This window comes from Cnephaeus nilssonii, assembly GCF_951640355.1.
Source record: "Cnephaeus nilssonii genome assembly, chromosome: 4".
In the NCBI taxonomy this organism is placed as follows: domain Eukaryota; kingdom Metazoa; phylum Chordata; class Mammalia; order Chiroptera; family Vespertilionidae; genus Cnephaeus; species Cnephaeus nilssonii.
In genome coordinates, this window is record NC_137075.1 from 78,872,559 (window position 1) to 78,885,720 (window position 13,162).

Genomic DNA, 13,162 nt, shown 5'->3' on the forward strand with positions numbered 1-13,162 from the left:
CCTTTGAAGCTCCACCTCACCGTGTTGTAGACACCTCAGGAATCTGCGTGACCAACACAGTGAGGCATGATCTGTTCATGCGTTTCCTGTAGAAAGAACATGCAAACAGACAAGGTTAAATTTCTATGTTAAGTGCATAATCCTGCATGCACACTTTCTCAAGATAATGACTATTTATGATGCACCTATATCCTTTATTGTGGTAGAGTATATTTTAGGTGAACAGATGATCTTTCAAATGATTTTAAGTTGTATATTATTTGCAACTTAGGGTTATTTTCATCTGTTCCTTGCTGGAAATCTTCAACATCACCCAAAAAAAAGTTACCATTCTCATTTTGGTAATATTGATATTCTTTGTTAAAATAAAATGTTTTTCTTCTCTTTTGGGGAATGTTGTCTGGTTGGTTGGTTGGCTTTTGGGAAGTGGTTGTATTGCAGGTTTGAATGACTTTCCAGAAGCCCCAATTTTTTAAAATATATTTTTATTGATTTCAGAGAGAGGAAAGGAGAGGGGAAGAGAGAGAGAAACATTGATCGGCTGCCTCTTGCACGTCTCCTACTGGAGATCAAGCCCACAACCTGGGCATGTACCCCAAGTGGGAATCAAACAATGACTGACCTCCTGGTTCATAGGTCAACGCTCAAGTACTGAGCCACACCAGCTGGGCCAAAAGCCCCAATTTTTTAATAATCAAGGACAAAGCATGTAATTGATTCTGTGTATCAGGAAGTCTTTTTTGTTAACTCAGTTACCCAGTATGCTAAAGAAGTGGCACAGCTGGAAGCACTTGGAGTCAAAGATCAAGCCAAAACCTTAGCAACTGTTTACTCCTCATAAGGAGGACCTGGAACAGAGCATAGAATAACCCCTCGAATTCTTCTCCATGGGAGACAAGTCTCTGCCTTACCCTCCCATCACAGTGCTTTGCACGTGCTCCTCATGTTCTCATCCTTTCCCTATTTCTTGCTCCTTTCATAGAAACCATCCCCTCAGAGGCCTTTAGCAGCCCCTTCGCTCCAGAATCGCTACAACCAGCCCTTAAGCCTAGACCAGTGGTCGGCAAACTCATTAGTCAACAGAGCCAAATATCAACAGTACAACGATTGAAATTTCTTTTGAGAGCCAAATTTTTTAAACTTAAACTTCTTCTAATGCCACTTCTTCAAAATAGACTCGCCCAGGCCATGGTATTTTGTGGAAGAGCCACACTCAAGGGGCCAAAGAGCCGCATGTGGCTCGCAAACCGCAGTTTGCCGACCACGGGCCTAGACCTTCAAACAATCACATTCATTTCCATCAATGAAGCTAATAAACCCAGAAGTAGAATTAGCTGTGAGAATCTATATTCTCCATTCAAAAATGCTCTCGTGAGGGGGAATCCGGGAAATTCCCCTTACCTTCTTTTAATTGCAAAATAAACGTATTTCCAAGAGTAAGGAGCTGCTGAGAGTTGGTTTTATCCAGAGCTCCCCTACAAGCACGGGGCCATCATTCTCCTACACCCAGTGTTCACATTACCTGGGCAGCGAGTTGCAAGCACACAACCTTCCTCTCGGCAGCAGTCTCTCTGAATTCCCCTCCAAGGCCCGGCTCCTTTCCCCCATCTGTCTCTCCTGGTGTGAGCTGTGATTTGAGCAACAGTAAAGCATTGTCTTCCTAGAGGTTATACAGGAAACTAGAGAAAATTTGCAACCTCCGTAAAACAAGCCCAGTCTGCGTTAAGCACCTCCAGCAGAAACTGCAACTTGCTCATCAGTGTGGAGAGAGGCTGACAGCAATGAACGTAAAGGCCTCTCCGGGCAGGAAGGACTCGGAAGGAGCTCTCCGAGAAGGCATCGCGCTCCCAGAGGGAGAGGTTGGTTCTGGGTCAGAGAAACCTGGCGCGTGCTGTCTATCAGCTGTCTCTCTGGGGCAAGGTGCTTGACCTTTCTGAGCTTCGGCGTCATCATCTGAAGAAGGGTCACAACAACGCCTCTGAGTGTGGTTGACACAGGCATTACAAAAAATTAATATAAAGCGTCCTGCATGTGGTCAGAAATCCATAAAATGCAGCAATATTTATAGCTTTATTCCCCAAACGCGGTGCCTTGCACAAAATGAGAGTTAATAAATATTTGTGGAAGTGGGAGGAGTGAAAGAGAGAAGGAGAAAGGAAAGGTGAAGAGAGAAATTTGAAAAGATTTGAGTTTAGCACTGACAGAGATAGTCTCCTCCTTTTAATTAATAACTTTTCTGATTACAGTGTGCATTTACTATAGAAGTGTTTGAACAGCCCCAGAGACCCTGCAGAGCGGAGTGCCCTGGCTGCCAGGCGCTCTGCTGCCTGGTACAGCAATCATGCCGCTTCCAGCCCCGTGTCACCACTGGTCTGCTATTCCAGAACCCCGTTCCCTTCCCCCGACACCGAGAATCTCCGTTTCAGGGCAGTTTCTCCTGCCATCACCCCCAGGCTACAGAGGACCGCCACTGTCCAGCTTTCCGGTGAGGCACGCGCCCCTCACCTGTGCACTCCTCATATTGCCTTATTGCAGGGCGTGTCCACAGGACCCGCCAGGTGCACGTAGCCCCCTGATTCCCGGAGGCCAGCTTTTATGGAATGAATCATGGGCTCCCTCACTCTCTGCCTTCCCGTTTGATTCGGCAGGAGATCCAGGCATGGGAGCAGGGTCAGGTGGGGGGGGGGGGGGTGCCAGCCTCCCTCCCCACCAGGCCTCACTTTGATGATGGCTGCATCTTCCTATGCATTCTCTCTGGGGTCTGATAGTCACTTCCCCCTTCTTGTTCCTTTAGCCTAGGGTTGCCCATTGCTTCTAGAAGTGTTTCACAGCCCTTGTTGGTTTCCCTAACTCTGCTCAAGCTCTCCTCAATGTCCCACTGCAGTGCGTCATTTGTTTACTGCCAGGACCCTTCCTGATGAGTTTCTCAAATTCTGGCAAGCCATAACCTCTGCCTCTTCACCCAGAGTTTCCTTAAGAAGCAGCCCTTTCTCTCAAAAAGTCCTGAGGGACGTTCTCAGGGATGGGTTGAGAACATTTGAATGGTGTTACCCGGCATTATCTCCTGTCACCGCCCACCGCCCACCGCCCACCATCCTTCAGAGACAGACCCCAGGCACTCAACTACTTGTCACGCTAGAGTTGACTTTCTTGCCTCCCAAACAGACCTGCACTAAAGAGTGGGGTGGATTTTGCTCCCGGATGTCCACTTCACCATCCCAGTCCCTGACCATCAATCCCAACTTTTGCTTTACTGTTCTTGTGGGGACTCATTATTCACCCCACTCAAAGAGGACTCCTGGCTCCCAGCTGTGATGCGTCAGGGGTAGGAACACAGACGGAGCCACTTCAGGGACTCATGCTACCCAGCCGGCTCCGTGTTCCTTACTAAACACGACATCCTACATTAATGTAAAAGTAACTTCCTGGTTCATTTTAAAGAGGGCTTGTTATTGTTATCCCAGGTGTATTAAAAACTATTTTGGAAAGTTCTCATCAATTCACAAGACAGAAGACATGCTTTATTTGCAGCAATAAGATTCTTACGGCATATTGTGGATAAGGAACAAGGTCAATGTCAACCCCCAAAATGTCAGAATTAAAGACACTTGCAAAGCACTAGAGTTTTAAAAGAGTCCCAGAGAACCAGCTGCCGGAGGCTTTAGAGAGGGCAAAAGCTACACAGTCACGTTCCCCGAGCCAGCGATGCCGTCTTACCCCTTACAAACATTTTTTATGAGTTTAAAAAAGAAATTACAATTTCAATTTAAAATAGGCTAAAGGGGAAAGAATGTTTGTGGTTCATCGTTTTGGGCTTAGCTCTGGGAGAGCATCCCATGAGTCTAAAAACATGAGTTCAATTTTGTAAGTGTTTAAGTGTAAATGATAGCTGCCGTTCCCTGTTGTTTCGGAGAACTTTTATTTAGAAGGAACCTCGTTAGTAAGGATCTTGAGGGGACTTAGGGAATTTTGCTTGAAAAAAGAATCACCCAAATCCAGATTCCTTTCCTTTTGAGCTACCATTTCCCTACCTCCTTTAATAATTGCTCAGTTCAAAGGAGAGGGAGTACTTTCTCTAAGGAAGCGTGCAGTGGGGTTTGGGGTGGAGGCCTGGGGACGAAAGCATTGGTTTTATCGATGTCTGGCCCTTTCGTCATAAATCTACTGGAGGCCAGTCATTAAGGAGGACATGAGAATTTAAAGACTTTCTAGCCCCGTTTCCTGATTACACCCACTGCACTTAAACCATTGGCATGTTATCAACCCACAACGGTGCTATACAAATTATGTCCTGAGCTTCAAGGCAGAGAAAAATTAATTTGCAGGTGTGTGAGCCAGAGAAATTATTCTAGCGAAGGCGCAAATATGGTTTTGCATGGTTAGCTGTGTGCTGCCTCCGGGCCTGGTGCCTGAGCTGGACCCAAGGGAGACAGGCAACCTCCTCCGCGGTGTGGTCCAAGTTAAACAGTCCTCCAATCCAGGGGTAATCGCTGCGGGTGCTGCCCGTGCATGGGGAGGGGGGGAGGGGGGGTCTGCGAGGCTCAATGCTCCCATGGTGCTGCAGGCCTCGCCAGCGTCAGATGGTCTCGCACTCGGTGGTGGCCGTGGAGCAGGCCCCGCAGTCACAGCGGACGGCCACGGGGTAGGTGTAGAAGGGGTCGACCCCCGGGGCACAGTTGGGCAGCTTGACGGTCACTTGTTTGGTCTCGTTGTAGGTACAGACTCGATGGTGGGCTTCGATGTAGGGGGGCTCCAGAATGGGCTTCTGTCCCCACAAGTAGAAAACAGGGAACCATTAGGACAGCGATAGTCAACCGAGGTGCCGCAAGAATTTTTAAACATACAACACCTGACTATTTAGGGCACTGGCCTCTCTTCCCTTAGCTTAGATCAGTGGTCGGCAAACTCATTAGTCAACAGAGCCAAATATCAACAGTACGATTGAAATTTCTTTCTTTTTTTTCTTTTTTTCTCTTTTTTTTTTTTTTATACGAAGTCAGTCAAATGTGGTTGTGTGGAGGGAGACAATGTTAATCAGCTTAACAAGAAATTTCTTTTGAGAGCCAAATTTTTTAAACTTAAACTTCTTCTAATGCCACTTCTTCAAAATAGACTCGCCCAGGCCGTGGTATTTTGTGGAAGAGCCACACTCAAGGGGCCAAAGAGCCACAGTTTGCCAACCACTGGCTTAGATGGTCAAATGAAAGAATGACAATAGCCAAGACGACAAGAGCAATCCGGTATGGGGCAGACTTATGCCCCCCAAAAGTTGTGTTTATCTGGCATCCAAGTTTAATGCATTGTGGTTTTGTTCTGTTTTGGGTTTATTTATTTTTATTTTTTTTTTGCTAAATCTGTAAACCCTAAACCTGGGCCATGAGCGAAGGCTATTTTCAGCAACGTCCGACCTTCAAAGTAAATGCAGCCACTTTCTCATCATGAACATCCTATTTTCAGATGTGCTCCCAGATAAAAATAAGTGCTTTTTATCTCAGAAATTTTCAGATTGCTGGGAAAGTAAATCTCATCCTTTTACTTATTTTCTATAAGTAACCTCCCTTTTCACAGCACAATAAATAAAAGCTAGCTAGCATCAAGGAGAATCCTGTCTCTAATGGCCTTGCTGCCTCCATTTCTCCTGGGACCTCCTCTGGGTGACCATGATCCAATTAAAGACATTCATCAATAAATAAGGAGAAGAGAAGACAGAATTGAGGGAAATGGTGGCTTGAGACTTGGGCCCAGAAAGAGCTCCAAAGAGCCCACAAATGGAGTTGGAGCAGAGGGGTCACCATCAGGCCAAACCCTGACTATGAGAAGGTGTCAACGTTCCCTGAGTATGTGTGATGTCAAGTCACAGCCACAGTATCCTTAGCAACTACATTTCCATTCGGCTACTCGGTCTCAAGCCCCCAAAGGATGCAAAAATAAAACTTAATTCGGTGTTTCATTTGATTCGGTGGTTTCATCACCATAACCCGGTCCCCGTCGTGGGGCCATCGTTTATCTCAGTGACAGCAGGTTGCTGTCTGAGTCCCTGAACAGAAGCACAGTTTTCCTAATGGCAGCGTGTCCTCTCGTGGTGCTCAAGGGCTTCTAAGCTGGTGTTGATTAAGCTAGAGGATAAACACCGTAACTCCAGGGAGAGTCCATCCCATGTAATTCAACAGGTACTTATGAATGCCTTGTCCGTACATGACTTTGACAAGAGCTGTCAAAGGTGCAAGAATTTACCTATCCCTGAAAAAACTTCAAATCTAGAGTTGTATTGCGGGCAAGGAAGTAAGAAGCAAGGCAGGGTAGAGTCATAGGCCGGCCAGGGAGTCAGAAGGCCCCTGGGAAGGAGTCAGCTCTGGAGATGGGCCTCAAAGAAGAAGTCTGATCATGACAGGTGGGAAGGAGAAAGGATACAAAAAGAACCAAAGGTGAGATCGCATGAAGGGTGTTTAATAAAACCTGTAAAAATCAACCTGACAAGGCCAGGCCTCAGGCTATGTATAACCGCTGGGGAAACAGCCAGGCTGTCACATTGCTAAGGACCTTGAAGGTTGGGCAGTAGTGGGTGGTCCTTAATGATTTTTGAGATGGTGACAAGATCAGAGCTGGTCCTTCATTATAACCAATTCAGAGCTCAGGGGGAAGAGTTAGCAGTCACTCCGTGTAATTTGATGGGGTGCCGAATGGCCTTCTTTCTTCTCACCCAGCAAACACATCCTCATCACAGCCCTGTAGGGTTCTAAATTTGAGATTTTTATCCCCATTTTAAATGCAATGCCGCTGAAAAGGCTGAATATAATTCAATATAAAGGAACTTAATGGTTCTGCCAGTGATAATCCTGAGTGGGTGGGTGGGGCGGGGGCAGGGCTTTGGGAGAGGCACTGAGGAGGGACTGAAGACCCACCCTCGCCCGCTATACAGCTCAGGGCTGTCTCTTGGCTGGCTTCCTCACAGCTGGGAGAACACTGTGAGCGTTTTGGTTACATGCTTGAAGCAAGAATTTATTCCCACCTTTGCATACAGAAATAAACATGACTCTGCAGTTACTTATCCCTCAAATTCCTCCCATGTCATCTGTAAAGTGGGTAGAATAATAGCACATCTTAACCTCCCAGAGATGATTCCCAAATACACAGATACACGCAAGTAAAAGTATTAATTTTATCAATGCATTGTTAGAGGGACAAGGTCGGGTTTCTTTCAGGATTTCTGGAGCATGCCAAATAATTGTGTGAGTTTTTTAATTGATTTCGGAGAGAAGAAAAGAGAGAGAGATAGAAATACCAATGATGAGAATCACTGATCAGCTAAGTCCTACACACCCCCTACTGGGGATCGAGCCCGCAACCTGGGCATGTGCCCTGACAGGGAATCAAAGCTAGACTTCAGGTTCATGGGTCAACACTCAACCACTGAGCCATACCAACCAGGAGAATAATTGTTGTTGTTTTTAAAAGCCGCAGGAAAAAGCAGATGCTTAGAAATCAGGCCAAGTGGACCTGTCTCGGACTCACCTCCCAGGTTTCACAGCGGCCCCAGCAGGCATCGGTGGTGATCCGAAGGCCCCTGCAGCCCGGCTTCTTGGCCAGGAAAGTAAACTCCCTGACGGCACAGCCCACAAAGGTGTGCAGGTTCCCGCTGGAGGTGCTGAGGACACAGCAGCAGCCAGCCAGGAGGAGGAGGGCCATGGGGCCGAGGAACAGGTATGCCAGCTTCATGCTGCTCCCCGGGAGAGGGAGAGGAAAGAGAGTCTGTTAGCTGATCCAGCTGCCCTCCGTGGGGCAGCCAACGAGGTTGATACCGAAGGGACCTGGCTCTTAGCATTTCAGAAGAAATAAGCCAAGAAATTGCAGATGCCCACGAACTCCACCTCAAGGGCCCTAAGTTTCCTCTCACTGACTCCAATATGGATTCCATGGGCCCATGTGCTCACTGGACACCCAGCCCTCCAAGGACACCCTCAGGCTTTTCCTTATTGTGGTTCAACTGCTGGACTTGACTTGGGTGTTAAAAATAAAAAATAAAAAAGCTGTTCCAATGAACACAAAATATGAATCACACCCCAAATTATGCATATCCTAACCTACTACATGGATACACATAAATCCACTGTATTTGGTGCCATGTTACATGTTTGCTTAAAATTATATTTTCAGTGTCGTGGATGTGGAATCAAGGTGGGGAGGTAGGTAAATAATAATTGTACGCCCTTCTATATTTTTACTAGCCCAACCCTCCACAAAGCCTGGACATGCACAGATATTATGAAACCTGGCACCTGACTTGGTGGCCATCCATAACAGTGTGCCCCCCTTCACTGCCCGGTGCCTCCGCTCTGTGCCTCCGCTGTAATGGCACCTCGTTGTGATTCCATTTAAATCCAGATGATGGAAAGCTCGGAGGTGCTAAAACATAATCCCAGTCTACTGTAAGTCTGTCCTCTTTGCATCTTGGTCATTTCCTGGCTCTTTCGGGAGCCAGAGTCTCTCCCTTCACGCTCGGCCCACTAGACAGAACATACCTGGGTGTTAAAGTGAGAGTGGACATTGCACTTATGGAATACCCCCAATTCATTATCACTTAAAACAGGCTGCAGAGTTATTTATTTCAAACCTGATCTCCCAGCTCCTGCTTCTGACCTGTCACCTCAGCAGGGCTCTTTGGACTTCCCCTTGTGAGGAATGAAGTTACAGAGATGAGATGCACTCACCTGCTCTTGCTGGAGCCAACTCTTCTCTTAGAGCTCACACTTGCCCAAGGTCTCAGCAAGTCACAATGAGTGGTAGAAGCTCGCCCTGGGTAAATGTCTCTACCCTCTGTTACTGGGCTGCTTCACTGCTCAAATATATAGGAAAGGTCTTGTCAATCAACACAAAAGAGAGGCAGATCCTTACAGGAACCACTGAACACATCAAAGACCAGGGATATAAAGCAGGTCTCTATTTTCCAAAACTGATCAACTTAAAGGGTGTTGTTTTGTTTCTTAACATCACCTACTGAAACAGAAAGTTACCTCGGTGGGTGACATAATCCTAGGGAAACAGTCAAAGGTAGTTCACCTAGCTCTAGGGACAACAAATGCATTGGGGCAAGATGGATTAAATTTTCCTTCGTGGTAACCACAACTTTCCTTCGAAACAGGAGTCAGTCACTAGTAGCTCATGGCAAACTCTTTCCCTTAACTCACAATACAATTCAATACATTGAGAAATAACAAAGCAATAATTCTTCCTGGAAAGAACACTGGATCACTAGCTGAAAGGATGGAAATCGCAGGGAGAAGAATCATTTTGAAAGTCTTAAGATGAGTTAAGGATTAGATAATATTAATAGCACTTGAAAATGAATCATTTAGGGGGAAAAATACCAAGATGTTCAAAGCGATTTATCTTCCAGCATGGGAATTAATGATGACATTGGATGTCCTCTACATAGTTTTCAGCATTTTTCACATTTTCTACATTGAGCAGACTTTTGTAATAGAAAGTCAATGAATAGTGATACTTTAAAAATTAAAATAAACCAATAAGTTACATTTGTGCTACATATAATGATATGATTTCTGGTTCTTAAAAGTCTAAACTAAGAATGAAATAGTGTTCTTTATGAGTATGGGACACAGTTTGTATTCAAATCTGCAACAGCAGCATACAAATGGATTGAAAACCTCCTGTTCGTGGTATTGTTCTGCATGCTCTAAAAAAAATAAATGAAGCAGACATCATCTTTGCCCTTTAGAGTTTGCATATCACTGAAAATAATGACATAGCCAGAGACATTTAGGATGCACATTAAATGGATAAATGATACTTTAAAAAAAGTAAGTTAAAGCATTCCCAATTTCTGCAAAATAAAGTGTTCTTTAAACATACATCCTACTCACTAAATGTTTGGAGTTTCTTTCAAAACATAAAACCACCCTCAGTGAATCCATCACTGTATCAATATACCTATTTCTAGAGTCAGACTATTATATGGGTTTTATAGAAAATTGAACTAGGCTGGGAATAAGGGACTCTCTTCAACCCTCAGCCTGTGAGTAGCATGATCAGAACTTGGGTGTGATGGGGACAGACTGCTTACCGGGTGTGATCTTCCCAACTTGCTGGGTCTAGAGCCAGCCAATTGGTGGTGAGCTGTCACCCTGAACTGGGTTTCTCAAGAAAACTGTTCAAGCCTTTTAGATTTGACCTGAAACATCTGGACTTGTGTCTGCAATGTCACGAGGTAAAGGAAGATAACAAAAGGAGGCCACGAGTACCTTTCTTCTACTATCGCTAACTTCCTTATAACGCAGTTGTGCACCACCCCACCCCGCCCCCAGCATTAATGTGATAATAATGACAATTTGTAGTCGCTGAGCAGCTACTAAGTACCAGGCTCTATGAAATCTGCTGTGCTCCTACATATGTTCTCTAAATCTTACAACAATTCTGTGCAACCATGATTATTTTCTCCTTTGCCCATTGGGAAAAATGGAGGCTCAGCTATTTTGTAAACTGCCTTCAATGACACTGGGGATGGCAGATAGGTGTTTCATCCCTATAACCAACTGGGGTCAGTTGAAAAGTTCTGTCTGGAACCCTGTTAAAAAGGCCTCTGAACCCACTCCCAGTGGAGGGCAGAGGCCCATCAGCCTCGTCGTGGGTATAGAGAAGGGGAACGGTGCATGGAGGCCAATCCTTGCACTAGGCCTCGTCACCTGCCTCTCTACCGGCAGACTGAGGGGCCGCTGGTGAGACAAAGGTGCTTGAGGCTCTGATCCCTATAGAGCATCGCCACCACACATCCACCACTTTCCCTTCCATCTCTGCTGGCATTCCTACCATTAAAGTCACTCTCTTGAGGTAAGAAACAAAGGTGTGGGTGATGTCTCCAGGCACAGGCCCCAGAGAATCCTCTCTCATCTTCTTCCATTATCATCTTCATAAGCATTCACTGTCACTCCGGAGGGTGAGTCACAAGATACAGGTTCTCTAGGGGTCAGGGGAGGAGAGAAAGGACACGGGTGAGCAACTGTCCCGAGGTCTGAAGGAGCAGGACAACAGGGGAGGAATGAGCTCAGTGCCAGTGCCTCAAAGAGAGGATGGGCAACCGAGGCTGGTCCCCTCGGCCATGCTGATCCTCAAAGCCACACCTTCCTCTGTGACTGCCTGCAGAAACTCACTTCTCTCGACCTCAGTTGCCTCCTCTGTAACATGATGAATTGGAACCTGTGATCATAAAGTCCTTCCTAGCACCAGCATTTAAAGGTCTGCCAACTATTCTATGACCATAACAAGCTAAGGGACAGTCAGATGGAGAATCCAAAGGCTCATATTACAATAAAGCCATCCTGATCTGTGTTCAAATCTCAACTCTGACACTTGCCAACTTGTGATCTTGGGATAAGTCTTGTAACCCTCTGAGTCTAAGCCTCCCACAAAACTGAAAATGCCACCTTCATAGGGTTCGTGGGCGGATTCTACAAAATAATGTCCAAAAATTGCTTATCTCAGTTCTTGATACGTGATAAATAGGCAATAAATGTAGTTTCTCTTTCGTATCTCATCACCATTGTATGTACCCCTAAGAAATACAAAGCTGCCAATAAAAAAATGTCATGTCCAGCCAGTGTGGTTCAGTGGTTGAGTGTCAACCAATGAAGCAGGATGTCTCCAGCACAATTCCCAGTCAGGGCACATACCTGGGTTTTGGGCTCTATCCCCAGAAGGGGGCATGCAGGAGGCAGCTGATCAATTATTCTCTCTCATCACTGATGTTTCTATCACTCTTTTCCTCTCCCTTCCTTTCTCTGAAACCAATTTTTAAAATATTCTTTTTAAAAAAATAATAATATCACATGATCTCACTCATTTGTGGAATATAATGAACAACATAAACTGATGAACCAAAATAGAGCCAGAGGGGGAAAAATTTTTTAGAATATAATAGAAGTAATCCTGTTATTTTCAGATTTTTGATATTTCCAACAATTTTTGTGGTATTATACTATACTATGTTAGTTTTGGTAATCCTAATATATAAAAACCCTGGGTCCATCATGACCAGATTCTCGACCAGCCAGAAGTCAGTCCTTCAGTCAGTGCTGGGTTGCCATGGTGACCCAGCTCTGACTGCTGTGGCTGCAGGCCTGGTGACCCAGCACTGATTGCTGAGGGGGCTGTGAATCAGGCCCAGAGAGAGGCCTGAAGAGAGAAGCAGGGTCTGATCTGTAGCTGTGTGGCAGCTTTTGATCAGCACTTGCTTCTCTCTTTCTCTCCTGGGTAGGCCAGCAGCCGCACCTCCTTTTCTCTCCAGGCCTCCACCAGAGCTGCTGATCAGCCCTGTCTTTCTGATCAGGCCCCATTGATAGACCCAGAGATACTGGCTGGCATAGAAACTGACCAATCAGAACCAAATCTGGGGGAAGCATGAGGTGCCAACAGCTGCCTAGGAGGCGGAGCTTTTGACGCTGACTGGCATAGAAACCAGCCAATCAGAACCAAATTGGCCGGCAGAGGAGGGCAGTTGGGGGCGAGTTCAGGCCTGCAGGGAAGGGCAGTTGGGGGCGAGATCAGGCCAGCAGAGGAGGGCAGTTGGGGACAATCAGGCCAGCAGGGGAGGGCAGTTGGGGGTGATCAGGCCAACAGGGAAGAGCAGTTGGGGGTGAGATCAGGCCAGCAGGGGAAGACCATTGGGGGTGAGATCAGGCTGGCAGGGGAGGGCAGTTGGGGGCAACCAGGCTGGAAGGGGAGGGCAATTGGGGGTGAGATCAGGCCAGCAGGGGAGGACCATTGGGGGCAACCAGACTGGCAGGAGAGGGCAGTTGGGGGAGATATCAGGTGGGCAGGGGAGGGCCGTTGGGGGCAAGATCAGGCTGGCAGGGGAAGACCATTGGGGGCAAGATCAGGCCAGCAGGGGAGGGCAGTTAGGGGTGATCAGGCAGGCAGAGGCAGTTGGGGGCGAGATCAGGTTGGCAGGGGAGAGCAGTTAGGGGCGATCAGGCAGGCAGGCAGAGGGGTTAGGGGCAATCAGGCAGGCAGGGAGAGGCAGTTAGGGGCAGGCAGGCAGGCAGGCAGGTGAGAGGTTAGGTGCCAGCAGTCCCAGATTGCATAAGGGATGTCCCACAGGGATCAGGCCTAAACCAGCAGTCGAACATCCTCCAAGGGGTCCCCGATTGGA

General features: G+C 46.7%; 1 protein-coding gene across 1 annotated transcript; it reads right to left on the reverse strand.

The window, feature by feature from the left end:
- Positions 1–4,576: 4,576 nt before the first annotated feature.
- On the reverse strand, positions 4,577–7,716 carry GPHB5 (glycoprotein hormone subunit beta 5; the record flags this gene model as incomplete). Its single annotated transcript, XM_079769821.1, has 2 exons — positions 4,577–4,765; positions 7,513–7,716. 2 exons carry the CDS (start codon positions 7,714–7,716, stop codon positions 4,577–4,579), a joined length of 393 nt encoding a protein of 130 aa, XP_079625947.1.
- Between the last annotated feature and the right edge of the window lie 5,446 nt (positions 7,717–13,162).